The following is a 19,724-nucleotide window of genomic DNA, read 5'->3' on the forward strand; positions in this document are numbered from 1 at the left end:
AAATAGAAACAGCTTTACTTTATCCTCTCTCTGACTGGGAGGCATTTGGCTAACACCTTCTGGGTAACCCAAATGCCCACATTTCTGGTAACCAGAAGAATCCAGAAAGAAATTAGGTTAGCCCAAACATTTGACCCATATAAATGTATGTACAATTGACACAGTGGGGCAACCCTAATATTAAAATTGCAGGCAAATGTTTTATATGGCTGACATGGGCTGAATCTAGTATCATTTCATTAACACAGCTATTAAACAATAACGAGGTTATTGAACCTCTTAGACTTACTACTGGAATATGAACCCCCCCCCCCAAAGTCAGTGGCATATCTTCATACTAAATTTGGTCAGATGCACTGGTAGCTTTGGGCCTTCCTGACATATTACCTTTTTGATTTTGATACCTATGTTAATTGGCACGTCAATTTCTAACCAAAATGGCATGATAGACAAGTTCATTTTACACTTTAATGTGTACTGGATGTTAATCCACTTACTGCAGTGTTAAGGTACTTCCTGGAACCTCATGAGGTGACAAAGGTTCTGGATCTTAGGAGCCTTTTTTACATAGTTAAATGAATAATTCTTCGAAAGTGGAACACAATTGCTATGCCACATAGTAAAGTATGGCTTGCAGTCAAAGAGAGAGTTGCCCGTAATAGATAAGAAACCAATATGAAATATTATAACATTTGGTCTGGATTTGGGGGTTTATTTGGATATTTGTGTGTGTATATTTGGTTGTATATGGTACAGGATGAGCTGGTGGCTTCGGGGCCAAGCAGGATTTTTTGAGGGGACTTTCTCTAATTGACTGTAATTGCCTGCTTCACACTGCATCCAGGAGTTTAAACTGGCTAGAGTATCTGGTTGGAGTATACTGATAAAGTCCTAACTGAGAAGGTGTGTATTGAAAGCTGACAGGAGTACTGGCCAAGGTAGACTTAATCCAGATTTTGATAGGCCACTTTCTGGCAGCAGTTCACACCAGCGTTATGGTTGTTTATTTAAATAATAAATAAAAATGTTTCCTTGATTACTTTTTAAAGATAAAAAGTGAGATGGGCCAAGAAAACTTAGCGAGTACCTCGGGGCACCTGTTGATATTGGCTTTATGGTCCGGGTGACATGAAGAAGGCACTCTCTGGATGCTGGCAGCATTTGCCTGGACCTTAGGTGCTGTATGGCAAGGAAGGAGGCTGGTGAGGCACAGCACCTTGCAGTGTAATTCTGTGTAGGAAATACATAAAGGTGCCAAGAATAATGTTGTCCTTGCAACTCTTGTTTCGTAAATAATGTTGGTCTTTCTGATGATAAAGAATAGAAGCTCCCCAGATCTGTTTTCAGTCAGGAGAACAGTGCTGGGGAAGGGTTCTAAGCTCCCTCTGCTTATGGTCCCAATCCAAGTCAGGCCAACACTCCCCTGTGAAGGATGGAACTCCACATGAGCACATATGAACACATGAAGCTGCCTTCTACTGAATCCAACCCTTGGTCCACCAAAGTTAGTATTGTGTACTCAGACGGGCAGTGGCTCTCCAGGGTCTAAGGTCTTTCACATCACCTACTTGCCTAGTCCCTTGAACTGGAGATGCCGGGGATTGAACCTGGGTCCTTCTGCATGCCAAGCAGATGCTCTACCACTGAGACACAGCCCCTTCCATAATCTCCAGAACATGTCTCTTGAACTGACCAAGAGACATCTCTGGGAGAGAAATGTAGTGTATACTTAGGGTGTGTGTGCAGTTTGTCCCAGTTTCTCCCCTCATTTGCAGCTTCCCTCGCTCATTGCTTTTTGTTCGTCAGGATCCCTCAGTCACACCTTTTTGGGGGAGGGGTTGCAGAGGGCTGCTGTGAGAAAGAGGCTTGGAATTTGTAGGATCTGCCTTGTTACCCGTGAAATAAATGTGACCAAAGTGTGTAAGTGGGTATTTTAGCCCAACTAAGAAGATTACAGTGGTTTTACACTTGCTCAGACATCGTGATTGATGTGTAAAACAACTCCAACTGCAGGTCGATGCCTTAGATAGGCAGTGGCTGACCTGTAAATATAGCATCTTTCTAAATATGCTTTAATCCCACGAAGAAGTCTTTTAAACATGAAGCACTTCAACAAATCAGCCACTAATTCTGCTTTTGAGATGTAGCTACTGTTGCTATGCGGTTATCCTTGTTACTATGGGGTATTTTTGTTCTTGAAAGTGTAATTTAAATAGAAAGTCGAGCAGATGAGGTGTCTGAGTCTTCTTTCCTGACATTGTCTATTTGACCTTATGCCTGCTTACTAATTGAATCTATGGGACTTGCAATTAAGACAGTATGCTAACAGCAGTGAAATAAAGCTGTATTGATTCTGTATTTATAAGGTCTGGGATGGGAAAATCTTATGGCCGCCTTGTCACCAATTAATACTCTTCTTTTTTTTTTTAAGTACATTTTTTGGTGAACAAGTTATTTTTATATTCTACCTTTTTGGGAATGGTTTTGAAGTAAGCCATTTTCTTGTGACACCTTCATGACTACTTCTTTAGAAAATACCATTCCATGCAGCAGTACCAGTTACAGGGGGTAGACTAGGTCCTAGGAGATCCAACTTTGAATCCGCATTCTGCCGCAGAAGTTTGTTGGGTTATTGGGTTGGCCAGTCACTCTTAACTTACCTCAAAGGATTGTTGGGCTGATAATATGGAGGAGGGGACAATGATGTAAGCTGTTTTTGGGTCCCCAATGGAGAGAAAAACAGGGTATCAGACTAATGTTTTGATATGTCAGGAAAGGCAACAAACAAAGCAGGTTGTAAAGCAGCCTCACTGGGGAAGAGATATGGCTTAATGGTGTGGCATCTTCTTTATATGCAAAAAGTTCCAGATTCAATCTCCAGTTAAAAGGCTCAGGTGATATGAAAGAACTGAAACCCTAGAGAGTTACTGCCAGTCAGAGTAGATAATGACCAAGCTAGATCATAAGAACATAAGAAAGGCCCTGCTGGATCAGACCAAGGCCCATCAAGTCCAGCAGTCTGTTCACACAGTGGCCAGCCAGGTGCCTCTAGGAAGCCACAAACAAGACAACTGCTGCAGCACTATCCTGCCCGTGTTCCAATGCACCCAAAATAGGCATGCTCCTCTGATACTAGAGGGAATAGGTATGCAGTATGACCAGCCTCCATTCCAACTAATAGCCATGAATACCCCTTTCCTCTATGAACATGTCCACTCCCCTCTTAAAGCCCTCCAAGCTGGCAGCCATCACCACATCCTGGGGCAGGGAGTCCCACAATTTAACTATGCGTTGTGTGAAAAAATACTTCCTTTTATCTGTTTTGAATCTCTCACCCTCCAGCTTTAGCAGATGACCCCGTGTTCTAGTATTATGGGAGAGGGAGAAAAACTTCTCCCTGTCCACTCTCTCCAAACCATGCATAATTTGATAGACCTCTATCATGTCTCCCCTCATCTGCCTTCTTTCCAAGCTAAACAGCCCTAAGCGTATTAACCACTCCCCATAGGACAGTTGCTCTAGTCCCCTAATGTTTAATCTGAGGCAGTGTTATAGCAGTGCACATGAATGATAGGTCTTGGATGGTGGTCCTTGTTCTTATTTGTATCACAGGTCCAGAGGAAATGGTTGCTAGGTCGAAATTCTTTTTTCTTTTCTTTTTAAAAATATTTTCAGGTCGAAATTCAGAGAGAGTCGTGAACGAAGGAATTTTATTGAAGTGATTATTAACTTGCCTGTCTCTTGTAACAGACTCAACGTGACTTCCAATGAAAATAACATACTAAATACACATCAGTTAAAAAAAAAAAATCACAGCTGCTGCAAATGCTGATATATTCTTCAGAAGTCTATCCACTGCAAACAGTCCTCTTAAAGTTCAGCCTTAGTTTCCCAGACTAACAAGGTGACTTCCTGACACACTGAGGAAGACTGTTCTATCATAAAGGAGCAACCTCTGAGCAGACGGAGTGTGAATTAACCTATGAACAGGAAGGGGTGGTCTTTGTTAGATAAAGGGATTTGCCACATGCGTACCTTCTTGCAGCAGGATCATCTTCCCCAGCTCATGAAGTGTTCTTTTTTTGCCTCCAGGATCCCCTTTTCTTACTGGGGAATGAAACCTCAGGGAACTGTTCAAGCATGTTTACCCCCTGGTGAATATCTGTATTTGCCATTTGCAGTGATGCTTAGAATCTGAAGAGGCACATTTGTGTTCTGTGCCCCAAAATTCTTGGCTTGATTGAATTTTATTTGTGGTCAAAGTCCAATAAATACACACTATATGTGGCAATCACACAGCATTTCAGATAAAATACGATATAAAATTGATCAAAATTTAAAAAAGATTAGTGCACAATAATTTAACAATTATCTCTTTCCTATGAACAGAGCAGCCATCAAGTTTCTCCACTTTTGAAATCCAGTAGTTAAGGCTGAAACTTTGTCTGTGTCTTTGCTTTTTAATTTACTGCGTACTTTAATTTCCACAACACAAAATTTGGCAACCTGTCTTGTGGTCAAAGGGTTTTCGTCCGCCAGTAATTTTTTCAAGTTTATATTTGTTCGAATAGCCAGATAGGTTTTCCAATAGTGGGGATAACATGGCGAGTCGGAGCTGATTATAAATAGGACATTTAAAGAAAATATGCTCCTTAGTCTCCCCGCAGTCTTGGCTGCTGCAGATTGGTTTTGTTTTGTTTTTTAATGAATTGTTGCAGCTTTCACCAGAAACTAAAAAGAATTGTGTCTGTTATATTTCTGGAAACAAATCTTCTGGAGACTACTTTCTAGGTGTTTGTGAGCCTTTCCCCCTCATAGTCATATAGATACCACCCTGTTTCTTAGTCTGAATAACCACTGTCACATAATTAACAGTTGAATACAGTACTTTTTAGGCTTTTGTTTGCTTTGAAAGCAGGATCCAAGGGGAGTAGGGAGTACTAAATGATTAATACCTTGTAAGGCTTCTGGCTAAATAAGGTTAACCTCAAGGTGGAACCTGGAGTTCTCCTGGGGCGAAAACGCATGGTCGCTTTATCCTCCTTTAATCCCTGTTTTAGCCAGGATCAAACGCACATTAGGCAAAACGCATGCATTCGATCCAGGCTGAATCCTGGCTGAAACAGGGATTAAAGGAGGATAAAGTGACCATGCATTTTCGCCCCTGGAGTTACAACTGATCTCCAGACTACAGGGATCAGTTCCCCTGGAGAAAATGTCAGCTTCAGAGCGCAGACTCTACGGTATCACATCGCTGCCGAGCTCCCTCCTTTCTCCACCCTACCAAGTCAGTGCCTCCAAATCGCTAGGAATTTTCCTAGCTGTAATTGTATTTATTTTAAAGACTTTCCTCCCCTCAGAAATAATATTCTTGAGAAGTTTTGTCAGTACCTAAAACTTCAGCAAAACCCGTCTTTTAAAGGTGATGAGAGCTTTCCATTTTTGGTACCTTAGCATACAAAAAATAATGCTAACGCATTAGACTCCTTATGCAGGACTAGGCAGCTCAAGGTTGATCTGAGGATCATCATGTGAAATGCTGTGCATGTCCTTCCTCCTCATCACCAGTACAGTGGCATTTCCTGGCTCTAGCCTCCGCCACCACCTTTCTTCCCTGGCTTATGGTCCCCTTATTTCAGGACCCAGCCTCTGCTCACCTGGCGCCTGTGAGAGGTTGAGTTTGGGCCCAGGATGATCACTCCAGGTTCGTTATCCAGAGTAATAATTTTGGTTCCGTCTTTTTACTGACAAAAGAATATGTATCAAACTGTTAACAGGATCTCCTAGGCAACCAGCTGAAATTCTAAAGAAGCAGTTGATCACAACACAGGCTTTTCAGAAGCCTTACTTTTTCCTGATTGGTAATTGTTTGGAGCCTGAAAGAACATACTAGCAGTATGTGTGGGGTAGATTGCAGGTTGCAGCTGCAGGTTGTGGGAGCCCTGGGATGACAGAGCCTCAGGGCTCCTGCCCACCTATGCACACTTGCTCATGAGCCCTCCCACCACCTGCACACCACTCTGACCCTGGCAGCATGTGCAGCCAGAAGAAGGGGGACAGTGCAGTGGGCCCCACCAGAAGCCTTGGGCCTTGGCCCCACTTCAGGGTATGCTGAATTATACGGACTAGGGGGAAGAGTTGGGTGAGGTGCATTGAAAAGGGGAATTTGCCAAGCACCTGGACTGAAATCGTTTGAACTAGTATCAGGGAGATCAGTGGAAACAATATTATGGGGTAGGTATGTTCCCTTAAGCAACCCTTACTTATTTACGACATTAACAGTACACCTGTCTCACTTGGACTCAAGGCGGATTATGCAGAATGAGTCAATACAGTCAACAGACGGGACATTCAATAAACTATTCAATAGGATTAGGGTTGTAGAACCAACCAGAAGTCTAAAAACAGAACTGAAGCAAAGCATAAGTATTAACGTGACACATTAAATGATGCAAAATTCCATAGTAGGATCCTAGTTTCAACAAGCTATACACAGTCCTTATAATTTTTCTAAGTACCTTTGTGAATCATTTAGATAAGGGATTCTCAACCTGTACCTTAAATTGTGTTTGGTAACTGATGGGCAGCCAGTGAAGTGCCTGCAGGATGGGAATAATATGCTTGCTCCATCTAGTTCCCGATAGTAGCCGAGCTGCAGCATTTTGCATCAGCTGGAATTTCTGTATTGATTTTGAGGGGAGACTAATGTACAGGGCATTGGAGTAGTCTAGTGTTGATGTTACTATGGCATGGATCCAAGTGGCCAGCTATATCAAGATAAGGGGCCATCGTTCGGGCTAGGCTGAGCTGAAAGAAATCCTTTTTTAGCACCTGCATTAACTTGCTTCTCCAGTAATAAAGTTGGGTCCAGTATAACCCCAAGGCTCTTAACTGAGTCAGTGGGGGTCAGCTGAACTCCATCAAAAGTGGGGAGCACAATGTCCTTCAAGATCTCTGCCTTACCAATCAGCATTACCTTTGTCTTTTCAGGGTTTAGTTTCAATTTGTTCACTCTTAGCCAATTTACCACAGCAGCCAGGCAGTTATTCAGGGCCTATGCCTTATCACCAGGGGATTTGGATAAAGATGTATAGAGCTGGATTTCATTTGCAAAGAAATGACATCCAGCCCCAAAGCTACAAATGATTTGACCTAAGGGCTTTACATAAACATTGAAAAGCATGGGGGATAGGATTGAAATCGGACCCCCTTAATTGTTTGGGATCAACTTTCCTTGTTCCTGCTCTGTTGATATAATCTGTTTTACTTTCTGCCTCAGTCCTTATTTCTCACTATTGCTAAGGCTTTAAAGGCCTTTGAATGCAACCTCTTGAAATCCTCTTCTTTACTCTTTCATCTTTCCTATACTGATTTTCTTCTCTGTTATACTTACACATAATACTCTATATTGTGCAAAAGGATAATCAAACCTGTTGTTCCATACCAAACAAAATCTATTTTGTAAGCAGAGTTCCTTTATTTAGAATATTTATATGTCACTTTTTCCCTGGAACACAGAACTCAAAGTAACTTCCAAATTTTAAAGTTGTAAACAATATTTATAATCACTCAAAATCCAAGTACATCAAGACAGCAATTCTTCCTGCACCTATTTTTGTGAAACTCAGCTTGGCGCCCAGTCCTGAAAAGCTTGTTTCAACAATTGCAAACAATCTCTAGAGCAGCAATTGATTTTGGGAGGATCAGGCAATGCGATTGCACCGAAACAAGCTACTGAGACAAAAATTGGAAAAGGTGGTGCTCTGCAGGCCAAGGTCACATATTATAGGAAGTGCTTCATATACATGAAATGTTAGTTTTAGCAAGTAGCTGTGCGCACTGGGAGAAAAAGAACTGTATTTAATGAACTGATACAAGATCTCTGTTGCTCCTGCTTATACTATTTATATTATATAAAGACAGGGTTTTTTTCTCCCCCCTCCAAACAGAACAGCACTTTACTGAGGTGGTACTTTGTGAAGAATTTCTGAATCTCGGCGTAGAACAAGTGTGCAGCTTAATATCAAGTGACAAACTCACAATTGCATCAGAAGAAAAGGTAATCTCCCTCCCCGCCCCCAAAACTGGAAGCCATTTTGAGGGGAGACCAATGGACAGGGCATTGGAGATTCCTTAGGGATTCCTTAAATCTGTTCAGTTCTAAATTAGCTATCCAGTTACACAATTTTCATAAATGTGATTGATCATACAGAGGAAAGCTACACCTGCTACAAACAACAAACACTTTGTTCAGTGATTATGCAGAGAACTATACAAACTTTTAGGCTCCCATAAGGCAGGATCATATGACATCGAATGTGGGCCGCAATGTAGGTTTAAAAAAATATGTGCTGGGCTTGGGCATATGGAGAAACCGTTGTAATTTGTTTTTGCCACATGTCCAATTTCTGTGTGGGGCAGCTCTGTGTTTTTGTTTTGTTTTTAACAAAGAATAGCAATGCAGTCCAACGTTTGGAAGTCTTGGCAGCATTTTGGTGCCGTCAGCCCACAGCTCAACCTGCTTTCAGAGTTGCGTGACTCCGTGCTCTACTTTTAATCAAATTCTCAGCACTTCCCTTCTTACCCCACATGCACACTGAGCTTCATTTTTGGGAAGCATCCACTAGACTGCCGATATGTTTAAGATAGGAGTCTGTTTATCTAGCTATTCAGTTATGGGGGTGACTCCATCGCATGTTGTGGAACACTAATAGGCACCTCAGATAATAAAGGCTACTGGGCAAATAAGCTTAGCATAGCCATTAGTTTTCTGGAGGGTAGATACAGAGGTGATACTTATCTCTTGCATTTCAGAAATTGCACTGCTATTTTTTGACCAACAAATCCCTTGGCTGAGTTGATAATGTCAACCAGATTTTGCATTACAACACTCTTTAAAAGCGGCTCATGATTAATTTATAGATGTAAGAAAACAACTAGCCTAAGAAGAAAGTTCTATCTTCTGCGAAAAACCCATGAGTGCTATGACATTTAAACTCAATATGAACAAACAGGGTTTTTAATGTTTGAGATTTTAGGTTAGTGTCTGTGCTGTCTTTTATTAGGGCTTTCAGCTAAAGGTAATTGAGTTGATCAGAAGTCTGTCTTTTGAGTGATTGATTCCATGCATTTGTAGATTACCAAATGATTAACAAACATACCTTTTTGGGTATATTAAGCAAAAGCAATCACTGTTAGAATAAAGGGATAAGACAGCTTTTCATGTTTTCCTTTCTGCTTATTGCAGTAAGACATTGGAGCCAAAATATTGCTGCATTAAAAAAAAAAGATGCCATGGCACATGAATTAATAATTTAGGCTTTAGTTGATCGGTTGGTAAAACTTACCAGAGTTATGCAACCCCTAGATTTTACTTGAAATTTTGCACCTAGGATCGCTTGGGCTACGTCTTAAAGGTGTTGCTCCAGAAAATAACTTCAAGATCTCTGCAGAATCCACAGTATTATGCAAGTATCTCAAGGCTAAGTGTTTCAGTTTAGTGCCTGAATCATACTTCACAAGAGTAGACCTTTTATCTTTATTGTTCGACTGACAGGTTGTGAAAGCTTTAATTGAAGTTGTTAGAGTGATTTTCTGACACTTCTGCTTACGCTGAGAGTATGACACTTGACATTCTACCTTCCTAACTGGGGAGCACACTGATTCATTTTCAGAAAATGGAGGCAGACTCCCTTGATCCAGCAATCCCTACAGGTAGCGCTGGGAGCTAGATGATGCTTTGAACACTGGGTGTTGTTGTTATTTTTTGCACAATACCATACAGAAGAGCTTTGAAGAAGCTGTTGTTTCATCTGCCTCCAAGCTTCCTCTTGCATAAGGTTTTCAGGCTAGTGATGGCTGCTCTCTACAGAGCATTTGGGACTTCTTGTTTAGAAAAAAAGAAAAGAAAAGGTATATAAAGGTAAAGGAATCAGTAATGGAATTCACTGCCAGCCGGCATAGGCATGACCATTAGAATAACTGGATGTAAAAGACCCATGGTGACTGAAAGGAACCTCTGCGAAGCAGTAAATCTCTGAATAGCAGTGCTAGACGCCATCATTGGGGGAGGCCCTGGTCTCTAAGTCCTGTTTGTTGGCCTTCAAGGGCAACTGTCTGGCTACTGTGTGAAACAGGATCGTGGACTAAATGGACCACTGGGATCCAGCAGGGCACCTCAGGAGAACTTGTGGTTACTGAATGAAGTTTATTGGTATTTAACATGCAGAATAACAAAATCTGCTGCCACACAATGTAGTGACAGGCAGATTCTTCACCTCCTGGTGGCTTATGAGAAACTGGCAGTGGTGGGAAGAGAAGCCACTGCCAGAATGAGCACAGCGCGCATGACGAAAGCAGCTTATATGTTTGATCCTCTCTGAATCAAGGCTGAGTTCATTTAAAGGCTAAATGCTGCTTCTGAGGATAGGCTAATGTGTGGCAGCAGCGGTGGCTCCTTTCTCTCCTTCACAGCAAAGCGAGAGGGTAAAGACAGTTCAAGTGGGTTTTTTAGCTTCTGCTGTTACACTGGCCCTTGGAGGAAGTATGTGTCTCTCCATTCTAGATTTCAACAGTGGCAGAGTAAGACTTCAGCAGTAGCATTTAACAAATATGTAATGTGTTAAGTTGGTTTGGACAAGGCAATGTGCAAAACTCTCAGTGTATTTTCTGTTTTGGAAGGTATTTGAAGCAGTGATAGCTTGGGTCAACCACGACAAAGATGTGAGACAAGAGCTTATGGCACGCCTCATGGAACACGTCCGCCTACCATTGCTCTCCCGAGAGTATTTGGTTCAGGTAAGTAAAAAGTAAGCATTTCAAAGACTATGATTCTATAAGATAAAACTGAATTGTAGATAAGGGCTTTGTTAATTGATAGAATAAAAGTTGTGGTATTCTTTGCCTTTTTTCCTTATAAAGTTGTTTAATTTGGCAATTATTATAATCTAATATTTTTGGTCTTGTTTCTGCTTCTTTTGGTTACGTTGAAATTTTACAACATATTTAGTAGTGGAAAGGAGAAGGCTTTATTAGCTTGGAGGAGTAAATTCATCAATCTAACTTGCCAAAAAATGACCATAATCAGAGATGGCCTATCTCAAGCAACGTTTGATAAAATAATATCTCTATCTACAACCATACTAGAAGTAGTAAGCTATGCTACTGGTATACATATTTTCCTTTAATATCTATGAAAAAATTTCTTTTGGTCTCTCCAAATATAGCTCATAGGTACATTTTAGAAGAGCGTCTTACTATCAGCTATGCAATAGCTTATTCTCTTGTTTATCCCCTTAAGTTTATTTGTCTGCATTTTTTGAGTAAGTTACCATGATGTCTTCCAAAAACATTCTGAAAAATGCCGCTGTGGGGAAAAATCATGCTGTGCTTAAGGGTACAGAAACAGATAGGTTAAATCAGTCTCTTCCTGTTGCCAGGATATTACTTCAGTGCCACCTCTGTGTAGCAGTTTTCCAGCATACCAGCTTCTGTCTTTTAGCATTGGTTTGTCTTAATTTGGATCTAATTATTTGGAAAACATAGGGCAACAAATTTGCATGCCAGTTGTTACTGGACCCAACATCAACACCTTCAGCTATGGCTAGAGCAGAATTAACTCTACCCTCAATAACAACCCTAGTTAATAAAGCAACCATTAATTACTGGCTGAAGATCATCTTCTGTACATCTCCAGGCCTTTTGACCTTGGCATTTGAAGCGATGAAGAATAATTCATGGCGCAGTTCTGTGTTGAGATTGGTGGCTAGTCTTGGCTTCTCAGTAGAATATTTGAGGACCCTCGGATTCTATGCAGCCAAACTACTCATAAAACATAGGGCATTGCTTAGGGAAGAAGAACACTTGCAGACAAACAGCTGCAGCGAGAATGGGTGCAGTGAAGAAGGAATTGGGTAAGATTGTCCCCTTCCATCAGTGGGACAGTGGTAGAGCTCAACCCAATTCTTCACTATTCTTGCTGAGCAAATCCAAAGGGTTAGTATTTTACAAGAGAGCTGACGTAAGACTTTAATGGTGCTGAAGTCTCCGACGACTTAGGTTAGTCAGTGCACATTTATTGTTATAAAATGCGCTAAGACTATATCAATATGTTTAATGCGCAGAGAGTTGAAGAGGAGGCGCTAGTTAAAAACAGCAGTGCATGTAAGGATTACCTTATTGAAGCAATGAAGTACCATTTGCTGCCACTTGAGCAAAGAGCTTTGATGAAGAGTACCCGGACCAGGCTGAGAACACCTGCCATTCTCCCAAAAGTAAGGCTCCTGTCAGTTAACTTGTGTATTGCCCTTTTGTGTTCCATTCTCTGTGGAAATAAAGATTAATGGATGAATTGGTTCACATGGCCTTTTAAATAAAATGTTTTGCCAGGGCATTTATTTCAGAATAATTAAAAATGATGCCATAAAACTTTACTGGATGGGTAAATTGCCCTACGATTCCATCACAAACCAGTCTGTTCCATCTTAGCATGTTTAAATGAATTAAGACCTATAATGGCACTTGAACTCCTTGTAACTATTTTTTGGCTTATACCTGTTGCCTAGGAAAACTATTGAAGGTTGGTAAAGCCATACAAGTTACATACAATATTATTCAAATGCCAGACTAGCTTTCTCACCAGGTATGCCCTAAAAAAGAGAGATCATCTTACATTCACATACAAGTTACAGTCATGTGCGATAATGCTTTTTTTTTGTCTGTGTAACATTTTTAAAGGCTTGTCTTACCTTTAGTGTTGTGTTCCTTTTGAGTAAATATGGTACATGATGTACATAATGTTCAAAGTGTCTTCTCCATACGTGGTAACATACATAAACGGAAGTGGTCTTTCCTTGGTTCTTCGTCAGTTACTGTGAGCTCTGTTTCTGGAACCCATTCTCCAGAAAAAGCAGTATGCCTTAAAAAAATGGTGAGAGGGAAAGAGGATTGTAGGCAGTTAAGAAGGATGGTCTTGGGGAACCTTTGCTCTGCTATGGTTACAGCATATTCGTGCCTGCAGCTGGGTGCAGTTGGCCATCCTATGCTACTTACCAGTGTTCATTTTAGAGGGGTTGTTGCTACAAGATGGGTAATGATGGATACTTTGGTGACCTTTCCAGTATGTTGACTTGTGAGTTCCCTACTCATGTAAAGGCAGATAACTCTTTAGTTACTTCCATTCATGTGAATAATAATGAGATTTCTTATTGGGTTTTGGCTCCTTGGAAGCTGATGATGGTGGTTGGAGGACAGGCGCCAAAGGCCATCCGCAGCGTGGAGTGTTATGATTTTAAAGAAGAACGTTGGCATCAAGTTGCTGAGCTACCTTCCAGAAGATGCAGAGCAGGTACTTATATCTACTCTGTTAATGATTCATTGATTACTTTGATATTTGATACTTTGGTATTTTAATCCATACTGACAGCTTCCCGTTAAGGGTAGTTGAAAATTCATAATGTGTGAATGAAAGTGCATTTACCATTAGGCTTTTCATGTGTGATTTGCAGGCATGGGAAATAGATGGTGAAATAGAATGTTCTTCACTTTCAGGAGTGGTCTATATGGGTGGCCTGGTCTTTGCTGTTGGTGGTTTCAATGGCTCCTTGAGAGTTCGCACAGTGGATTCATACGATCCAGTGAAGGACCAATGGACAAGTGTTGCTAATATGCAAGACAGAAGAAGCACTTTAGGAGCTGCTGTATTAAATGGGCTTCTGTATGCTGTGGGAGGATTTGACGGGAGTACAGGTGTGCTATCTTTCAGTAATGCTGTACTGGCTTTTGTGGGAGTCTTTTATTTTTTATTTATTTATTTTTTTCAAATTTATAACCCGCCCTCATCCCCAGCAAGCTAGGCTCTTTGTTGTTAACAGTTGTAGCAGCTTACGATCAAAAACATTGAAGAGTTCTTTTATTTTTTCAGAAAGGTTTTTTTTTTGGGGGGTGTCATCTATGAGCATTTATTCCTCTTGTTTAAATCCAGACCATAGAAGATCCTACAGCATTTGAATGACTCTTCTTTCTGTGCTCTTTTTTCCCTCTCCCGATTTTCAACAAAACAAGAATAGTACTCCACGACTGCATATAAAAATATTCTGAGTGGGTTTTCCTATACATGTACGCAAGCAATATTTCAGCTGAGTAAGACCAGTAATCTAACGTTCTGTTCATCACTGCTAGCTAAATACATGCTTGATTTCATGAATGAGAAAGAGCCCATGTGTATAGTTCACAGTTCTCTCAGTTGCACAGAGGTAATTGTGCCTGATCTTCCTGCTTCTTTTCTTCAGCCCCCCCTCCCCCATTACTGTAGTGCATTTTGCATGAGGGCCCCTTTGCCCTTATCAGAGGATTATTTGGGGGATTCAGGGAGCTGCTAGGGAAGATATGTCGTAATGGGCTCTTTCTACATGCCCTTCCTTAGGATCCAGCCCCTTCTTCCTTGTTGAATTGTCCCTGTTAGTCAGGTGTTTTACACCACAGGTCCAGTGTGTACTTACTATGTGAGGATAAAAGCCATCCAAAGTGACTAACAGGCCAACAAAGTGACTAACAGGACAATCCTAAACTCCACCATAAAAGGTCTTTTAAGTTCCTATTGATAGTTTTTGGGAATCCTGAACTGTAAGCAGTTTCAGGAGGGGAGGCATGTTGGTCTGCAGTAGAACAGCTAGATTCCAGTCCAGTAGCACCTTAGAGACCAACAAGATTTTCTTTTTTTTGGGGGGGGGGGGTATAAGCTGTCGAGAGTCAAAGCTCCCTTTGCCAAATAGAGAGGCAGTTGTTGGCAATTTCTGCAGGCAGTTTCTTTATACCATCTAGCTTTCTGTTATTGCTTTATGACAGGTTTATCTTCGGTAGAAGCCTATAATATGAAGACTAATGAGTGGTTTCACGTGGCTCCGATGAATACAAGGAGAAGTAGCGTTGGTGTAGGTGTAGTTGGAGGTAAGGTCTCCTCCTCTTGCCTGAGTCTGCTTTGCATCTGACCTAGAATTGTGAGGGAAGTTCAAATCCTGATTGCACCGTGTGATCCATAGGGGGCGCTCTTTGTAAAGAGATTGACAGCATCTCATATAGTACTGTATAATAGCATCTTGTGCTTCGATGCTATGTTAGAGGCAGGAGTGCCCCCTCTGCTGTCCGCTGTTAATTTTTTTTTTTTACCTCGGCCACTTTATGGTTGCCTGATGATGATGATGATGTATTATAGTTAAGCTAAATGTTTTCCTTGTAATTGGAAAAAATAGACCAATACTGCCTGTTACGGAAGCAGAGAGCCAGCGTGGTGTAGTGGTTAAGAGCAGTGGTTTGGAGTGGTGGACTCTGATCTGGAGAACCGGGTTTGATTCCCCACTCCTCCACATGAGCGGCGGAGGCTAATCTGGTGAACCGGGTTAGTTTTCCCACTCCTACACATGAAGCCAGCTGGGTGACCTTGGGCTAGTCACAGCTCTATTAAGAGCTCTCTCAGCCCCACCTATCTCACAGGGTGTCTGTTGTGGGAGGGGAAGGAAAGGTGACTGTAAGCCGGTTTGATTTTGCCTTAAGTGGTAAAGAAAGTCAGCATATAAAAACCAACTCATTCTTATTCTCATTCTCCTCCTCCTATAATAGCTTCAGATGACAAATCCAATATTTTTTTTGCTAAATAGCTGCTTGCATTTAAAAAAAAACCTGATTTCCATAAATAGGAAATTTAATATGAGAACAAATCTTTTAAATGTCACCTTTGAAGCATACTGCATGTCTTACAGGTGACTGTGTTCTTTAAATTGGGTGGCCTCATTGACCACTCCCACTCATGAACCCTGCTGAGTAACCTCGGGCTAGCCACAGTAGTCTCTCAGCCATTACCCAGTTGACAGGCGCTAATTAAAAGAGGCTAGTTAAATTGTGATGATATACGGGCTTTGAGTTGTAATCCCTCCTTGATGTTAACAGATATACAGTGGTCTATGGCTTCAGAACAGTATTCTATCCATATCTATGCCAATGTACTTAATTTGCTAATCTTGTTTTCAGGTATGCTGTATGCAGTTGGTGGCTATGATGGTGCATCACGCCAGTGCCTTAGTACAGTGGAGTGCTATAACTATAGTACAAATGAATGGACCTATGTTGCCGAAATGGGCACTAGGCGTAGTGGAGCAGGTGGGTTACCAAAACAAGCCAGGATTTAAGCAAGGATGTCGGAATTCATGCATCATGTGAAACTATAGTTAAGATTAACTGTGGTTAATAAACGAACAGATTTGAGTTTGGACACTACCCTAACAATGGTTGGTGGAGTGGCCTGCATTCAGTCACACGAACTACCTAAAATAAACCATGGCTATACATGATGTCTGAACTGAGCCACAAAGTCTTATGACATCCTTAGGATCCAGCCCATTCTTTCTTGTTGAATTGTCCCTGTTAGTCGAGTGTTTTACACCGCAGATCCAGTGCATGCTTACTATATGAGGATAAAAGGCATCCAAAGTGTGTTCGGATTTAAAACAAAGTGACTAACAGGATAATCCTAAACTCCACCTTAAAAGGTGTTTGGTTGGCAACTTAACCTTATGCTGGCATACCCTGGCAAAAGGGAAAGTGGTTGTTGGCAGGGACTCAACCTCAGATCTGCAGAGGTCCCTGGAGTATCGCCATCACAGGGATTCTCCTGCTCACACTACCGTGTTTCTGATGTTTCTTCCAGTGGTGGGTGCCATGTTACTTTTGCTCCCTCTTCTGCTGTGTGCTATTTGTCACACTCCCGCACTGGGTCTGTGTGTTCTCACATGCGTGTTGCGTGTACGCCTGCATGTAAAAAGTGTGTTTTCTCTTACTGCCACCTCCCCAAGATAAAAACCCAGCCTCTCAGTTAACCAGTGCCTTGGGTAACCCTGGTAAGGCTGCCTCTGAGCAAGTAGAAAGGGTAGAGCATCCAACTACCTTAGCTTCCCCTGTGAATGCATCCTTTAGCCTGTAAAAGCAGTCTTGGCATATGGGTAAGATTTCAGGCACAGTCTTTTCTTAAACATGAAAGAAGATTTATTGCAAAGTATTAAACTAGAGCACATATATGAAAAATAGCTATCACAGTAGGAGATACAGATCTAAGGAAATAAAGCGTAAAAACATATATCTAACAGTTGCATCATGCTAGTTACCTTCAGATGCAGCAAGCATATTTCTCCCCCCACCTCTGCCCAGCATCTCAGCGATGGATTTCCGTGTGTCAGAGCAAAGCTCTCATTCTTCTCATCTCTCCTCTAGCTTCATTTCATTTCCACTCCACTCTTCACTACCTGGGCAAAGGAAGGGTTCACCTTTTAACCCTTCTTCTTGCTGAGTTTAAAAACTTTCCCAATGGAGAGTCAGATACCTTGCTCATGCGGGGCCCCTTGTGCCATGCCAATGGGTGTCCTTGGCAGGCAGCTCTGAGTTTTATGATGCTCATCAACCAGGCCCTCGTTGGCAGCTATGCCAAATGGTGGGTTTCAGGCTGAACCAGGTTCCTGTTCCTCATGACTTCCCCTGCTTGGGAAAATGCACAGTCCGCCATGGGCTCAGGAACCCCCAATCATAACACTATTTCTGTGCAGTGGAGGTGGTTGGAGGTCAAGGGGCACGGCTTCATCACTGTGTGCTGATTGGCTGTCTCCATCTGCTTGTTGAGTGGCAGGGTTGCTATGCTCTCTGTACCTTGATGGGAAAGGTCCTGTCGCATACTTCCTCCTTGGCAGAGCAGCCATCGGATACCAACTAGCAGTGCCCATGATTTGTCAGAGTTATGTGATTGGCCTGCAAGAAGCCAAGTTACATCAGAATGTCACTGGTTCCGTGTTTGCCTCTGCCTCGCTACGTAGACATTGGCAAGCCATGCTCTTTGTCTCAGCACCCATTATGCAATATGCAGATAATAATGGCCTACCTTTCAGGGTTGTTGTAAGGACTAGACTTTGACAGTGCTTTAACAAAGCATGCGGAACTATTAAATATGAACTGCTGTCTGTCAATATGAAATGGATCTCTGTGCATGATTTGTTACAAATTAAAACACCTTTAGATGTGATGCTTCAGATTTGCACAGCTTGTTAAACTTTTTTTTAAAGATATTTTATTAACATTTTCAAAAGAAAACAAACAAACATATACATACACTTCCATTCATACATTTTGTGCTTACTTCAGGAATCAGTTTACATAAACATTGTTCTATTGTTATGATATTTACTTAAGCATTACTGATCTTGTCTATGTTTATGCTCTAAATTTATCTTTATCTATAACGTGTTCAAGATATATGACTTATTATTTTCTATCTCTATTAAATTTTTATTGTACACTTTCCAGTTACCATATTCAAAATAACATTCCTTCTGTGAATCATCAATCGTTCTTTCAGAATGTTGGTTAGTCTGGCCATCACCGCAAATTCTTCCTTTTTTTGTTGCCACTTTTCTAAGTGTGGGATAGTCTCTTGTTTCCATGATGCTGCCAATACTATCCTTGCTGCCGTCGTGAGATATCCAAAAAGTTCTCTATGATTAGTTTCTGAATTCTCTGGTTCTATCCCCAGTAACATAATTTCCGGATTCATTGGAAATTTAATCTTAAGAATCTTTTGCATTTCTTGATGAATCTGTATCCTGTATTTTCTCACCTTTTTACAAGTCCACCACAAATGAAAGTAGGTTCCGTCTTTGTTTTTGCATTTCCACCAGCGGCAATCATATGTTTTGTCTATCTTTTTAATATCCATTGGTGTAATATACCATCTGAAGAATTGCTTGTACCAGTTTTCTCGCAATTTATTACTGGCAGTAAATTTAATTGACTTAGTCCATAGTCTTTCCCATTGCTGCATTGTTATCTCTTTCTTAAAAATTTCCATCCATTTAATCATGCATACTTTAACTTGCTCTTGTTCTGTTTCAAATTTAAGCAGTAATTTGTAGATTTTTCCTAAAATATGTTCTGTCTCTTTACTGACTAGATTTTCAAATTCTGTATTCTTTTTTGGTTTAGCCTGTTGGTAACAGTCTTGAGTAATTTCATAATCATTTGATTGTAGGTGAGCCAATCTACTTTTTTGCTCCGCTTCATCTCATCCCAAGAGTTTATTTCCTCTTGTCCATTTAACATGTCCTGGTATCTTATAAAATCTGTGCGTTTTCTCTCTCCCTTGCTTAAGTATGTATCTGTTGGAGACATCATTAGAGGTGGAAACTTGTGAAACTTGACAGCACTCCAGAAGTGGATATGGAGGACACTGCCAGTTAACATTGACTAATTTTATATTTTCCATTTGCAGGCGTTGGTGTCTTAAACAACTGTTTGTATGCAGTTGGGGGCCATGATGGTCCTCTGGTTAGAAAAAGCGTTGAAGTGTATGATCCCACCATCAATACATGGAAACAGGTTGCAGATATGAATATGTGCAGGAGAAATGCAGGTAAATGTTACGGATCAAAAGCAGCAGGAAATAGTATTAGAAAGTGTAAATAAAACACTGCTTCTATGGTGGGTGATCCATGCTCACTAGGGATGTAGCTAGTGTACTAATACAAATAACAAGAATGCCCTTTGCGAACAATGGGAGATGCCTGAAGTCCCATTGGATGTAATGAAATGTAGGAGTGCCAATTGGCCCCGTTGAAATAGTACACACAAGTTGCAAACAAACTGGAATGGATTTTGAGAATGCTGTTCTGGAGACCAGAATGCCCCCATAGTAG

The 19,724-nt window shown here is 41.2% G+C and overlaps 1 protein-coding gene across 2 annotated transcripts in view; it reads left to right on the forward strand.

Moving 5' to 3' along the window:
• The window catches only part of KLHL2 (kelch like family member 2), a 47,930-nt gene that overhangs the window by 24,408 nt on the left and 3,798 nt on the right, over nt 1-19,724 (forward strand). For both annotated transcript variants that reach the window (XM_056855952.1, XM_056855951.1), the window contains 8 exons: nt 7,950-8,059; nt 10,681-10,797; nt 12,123-12,272; nt 13,228-13,345; nt 13,549-13,746; nt 14,845-14,946; nt 16,024-16,152; nt 19,301-19,441. In XM_056855952.1, the coding sequence (XP_056711930.1) occupies nt 7,950-8,059; nt 10,681-10,797; nt 12,123-12,272; nt 13,228-13,345; nt 13,549-13,746; nt 14,845-14,946; nt 16,024-16,152; nt 19,301-19,441 (1,065 nt within the window). The remainder of the gene's footprint in view (nt 1-7,949; nt 8,060-10,680; nt 10,798-12,122; nt 12,273-13,227; nt 13,346-13,548; nt 13,747-14,844; nt 14,947-16,023; nt 16,153-19,300; nt 19,442-19,724) is intronic.

Source organism: Euleptes europaea, chromosome 9 (genome assembly GCF_029931775.1).
Source record: "Euleptes europaea isolate rEulEur1 chromosome 9, rEulEur1.hap1, whole genome shotgun sequence".
NCBI classification, from domain to species: domain Eukaryota; kingdom Metazoa; phylum Chordata; class Lepidosauria; order Squamata; family Sphaerodactylidae; genus Euleptes; species Euleptes europaea.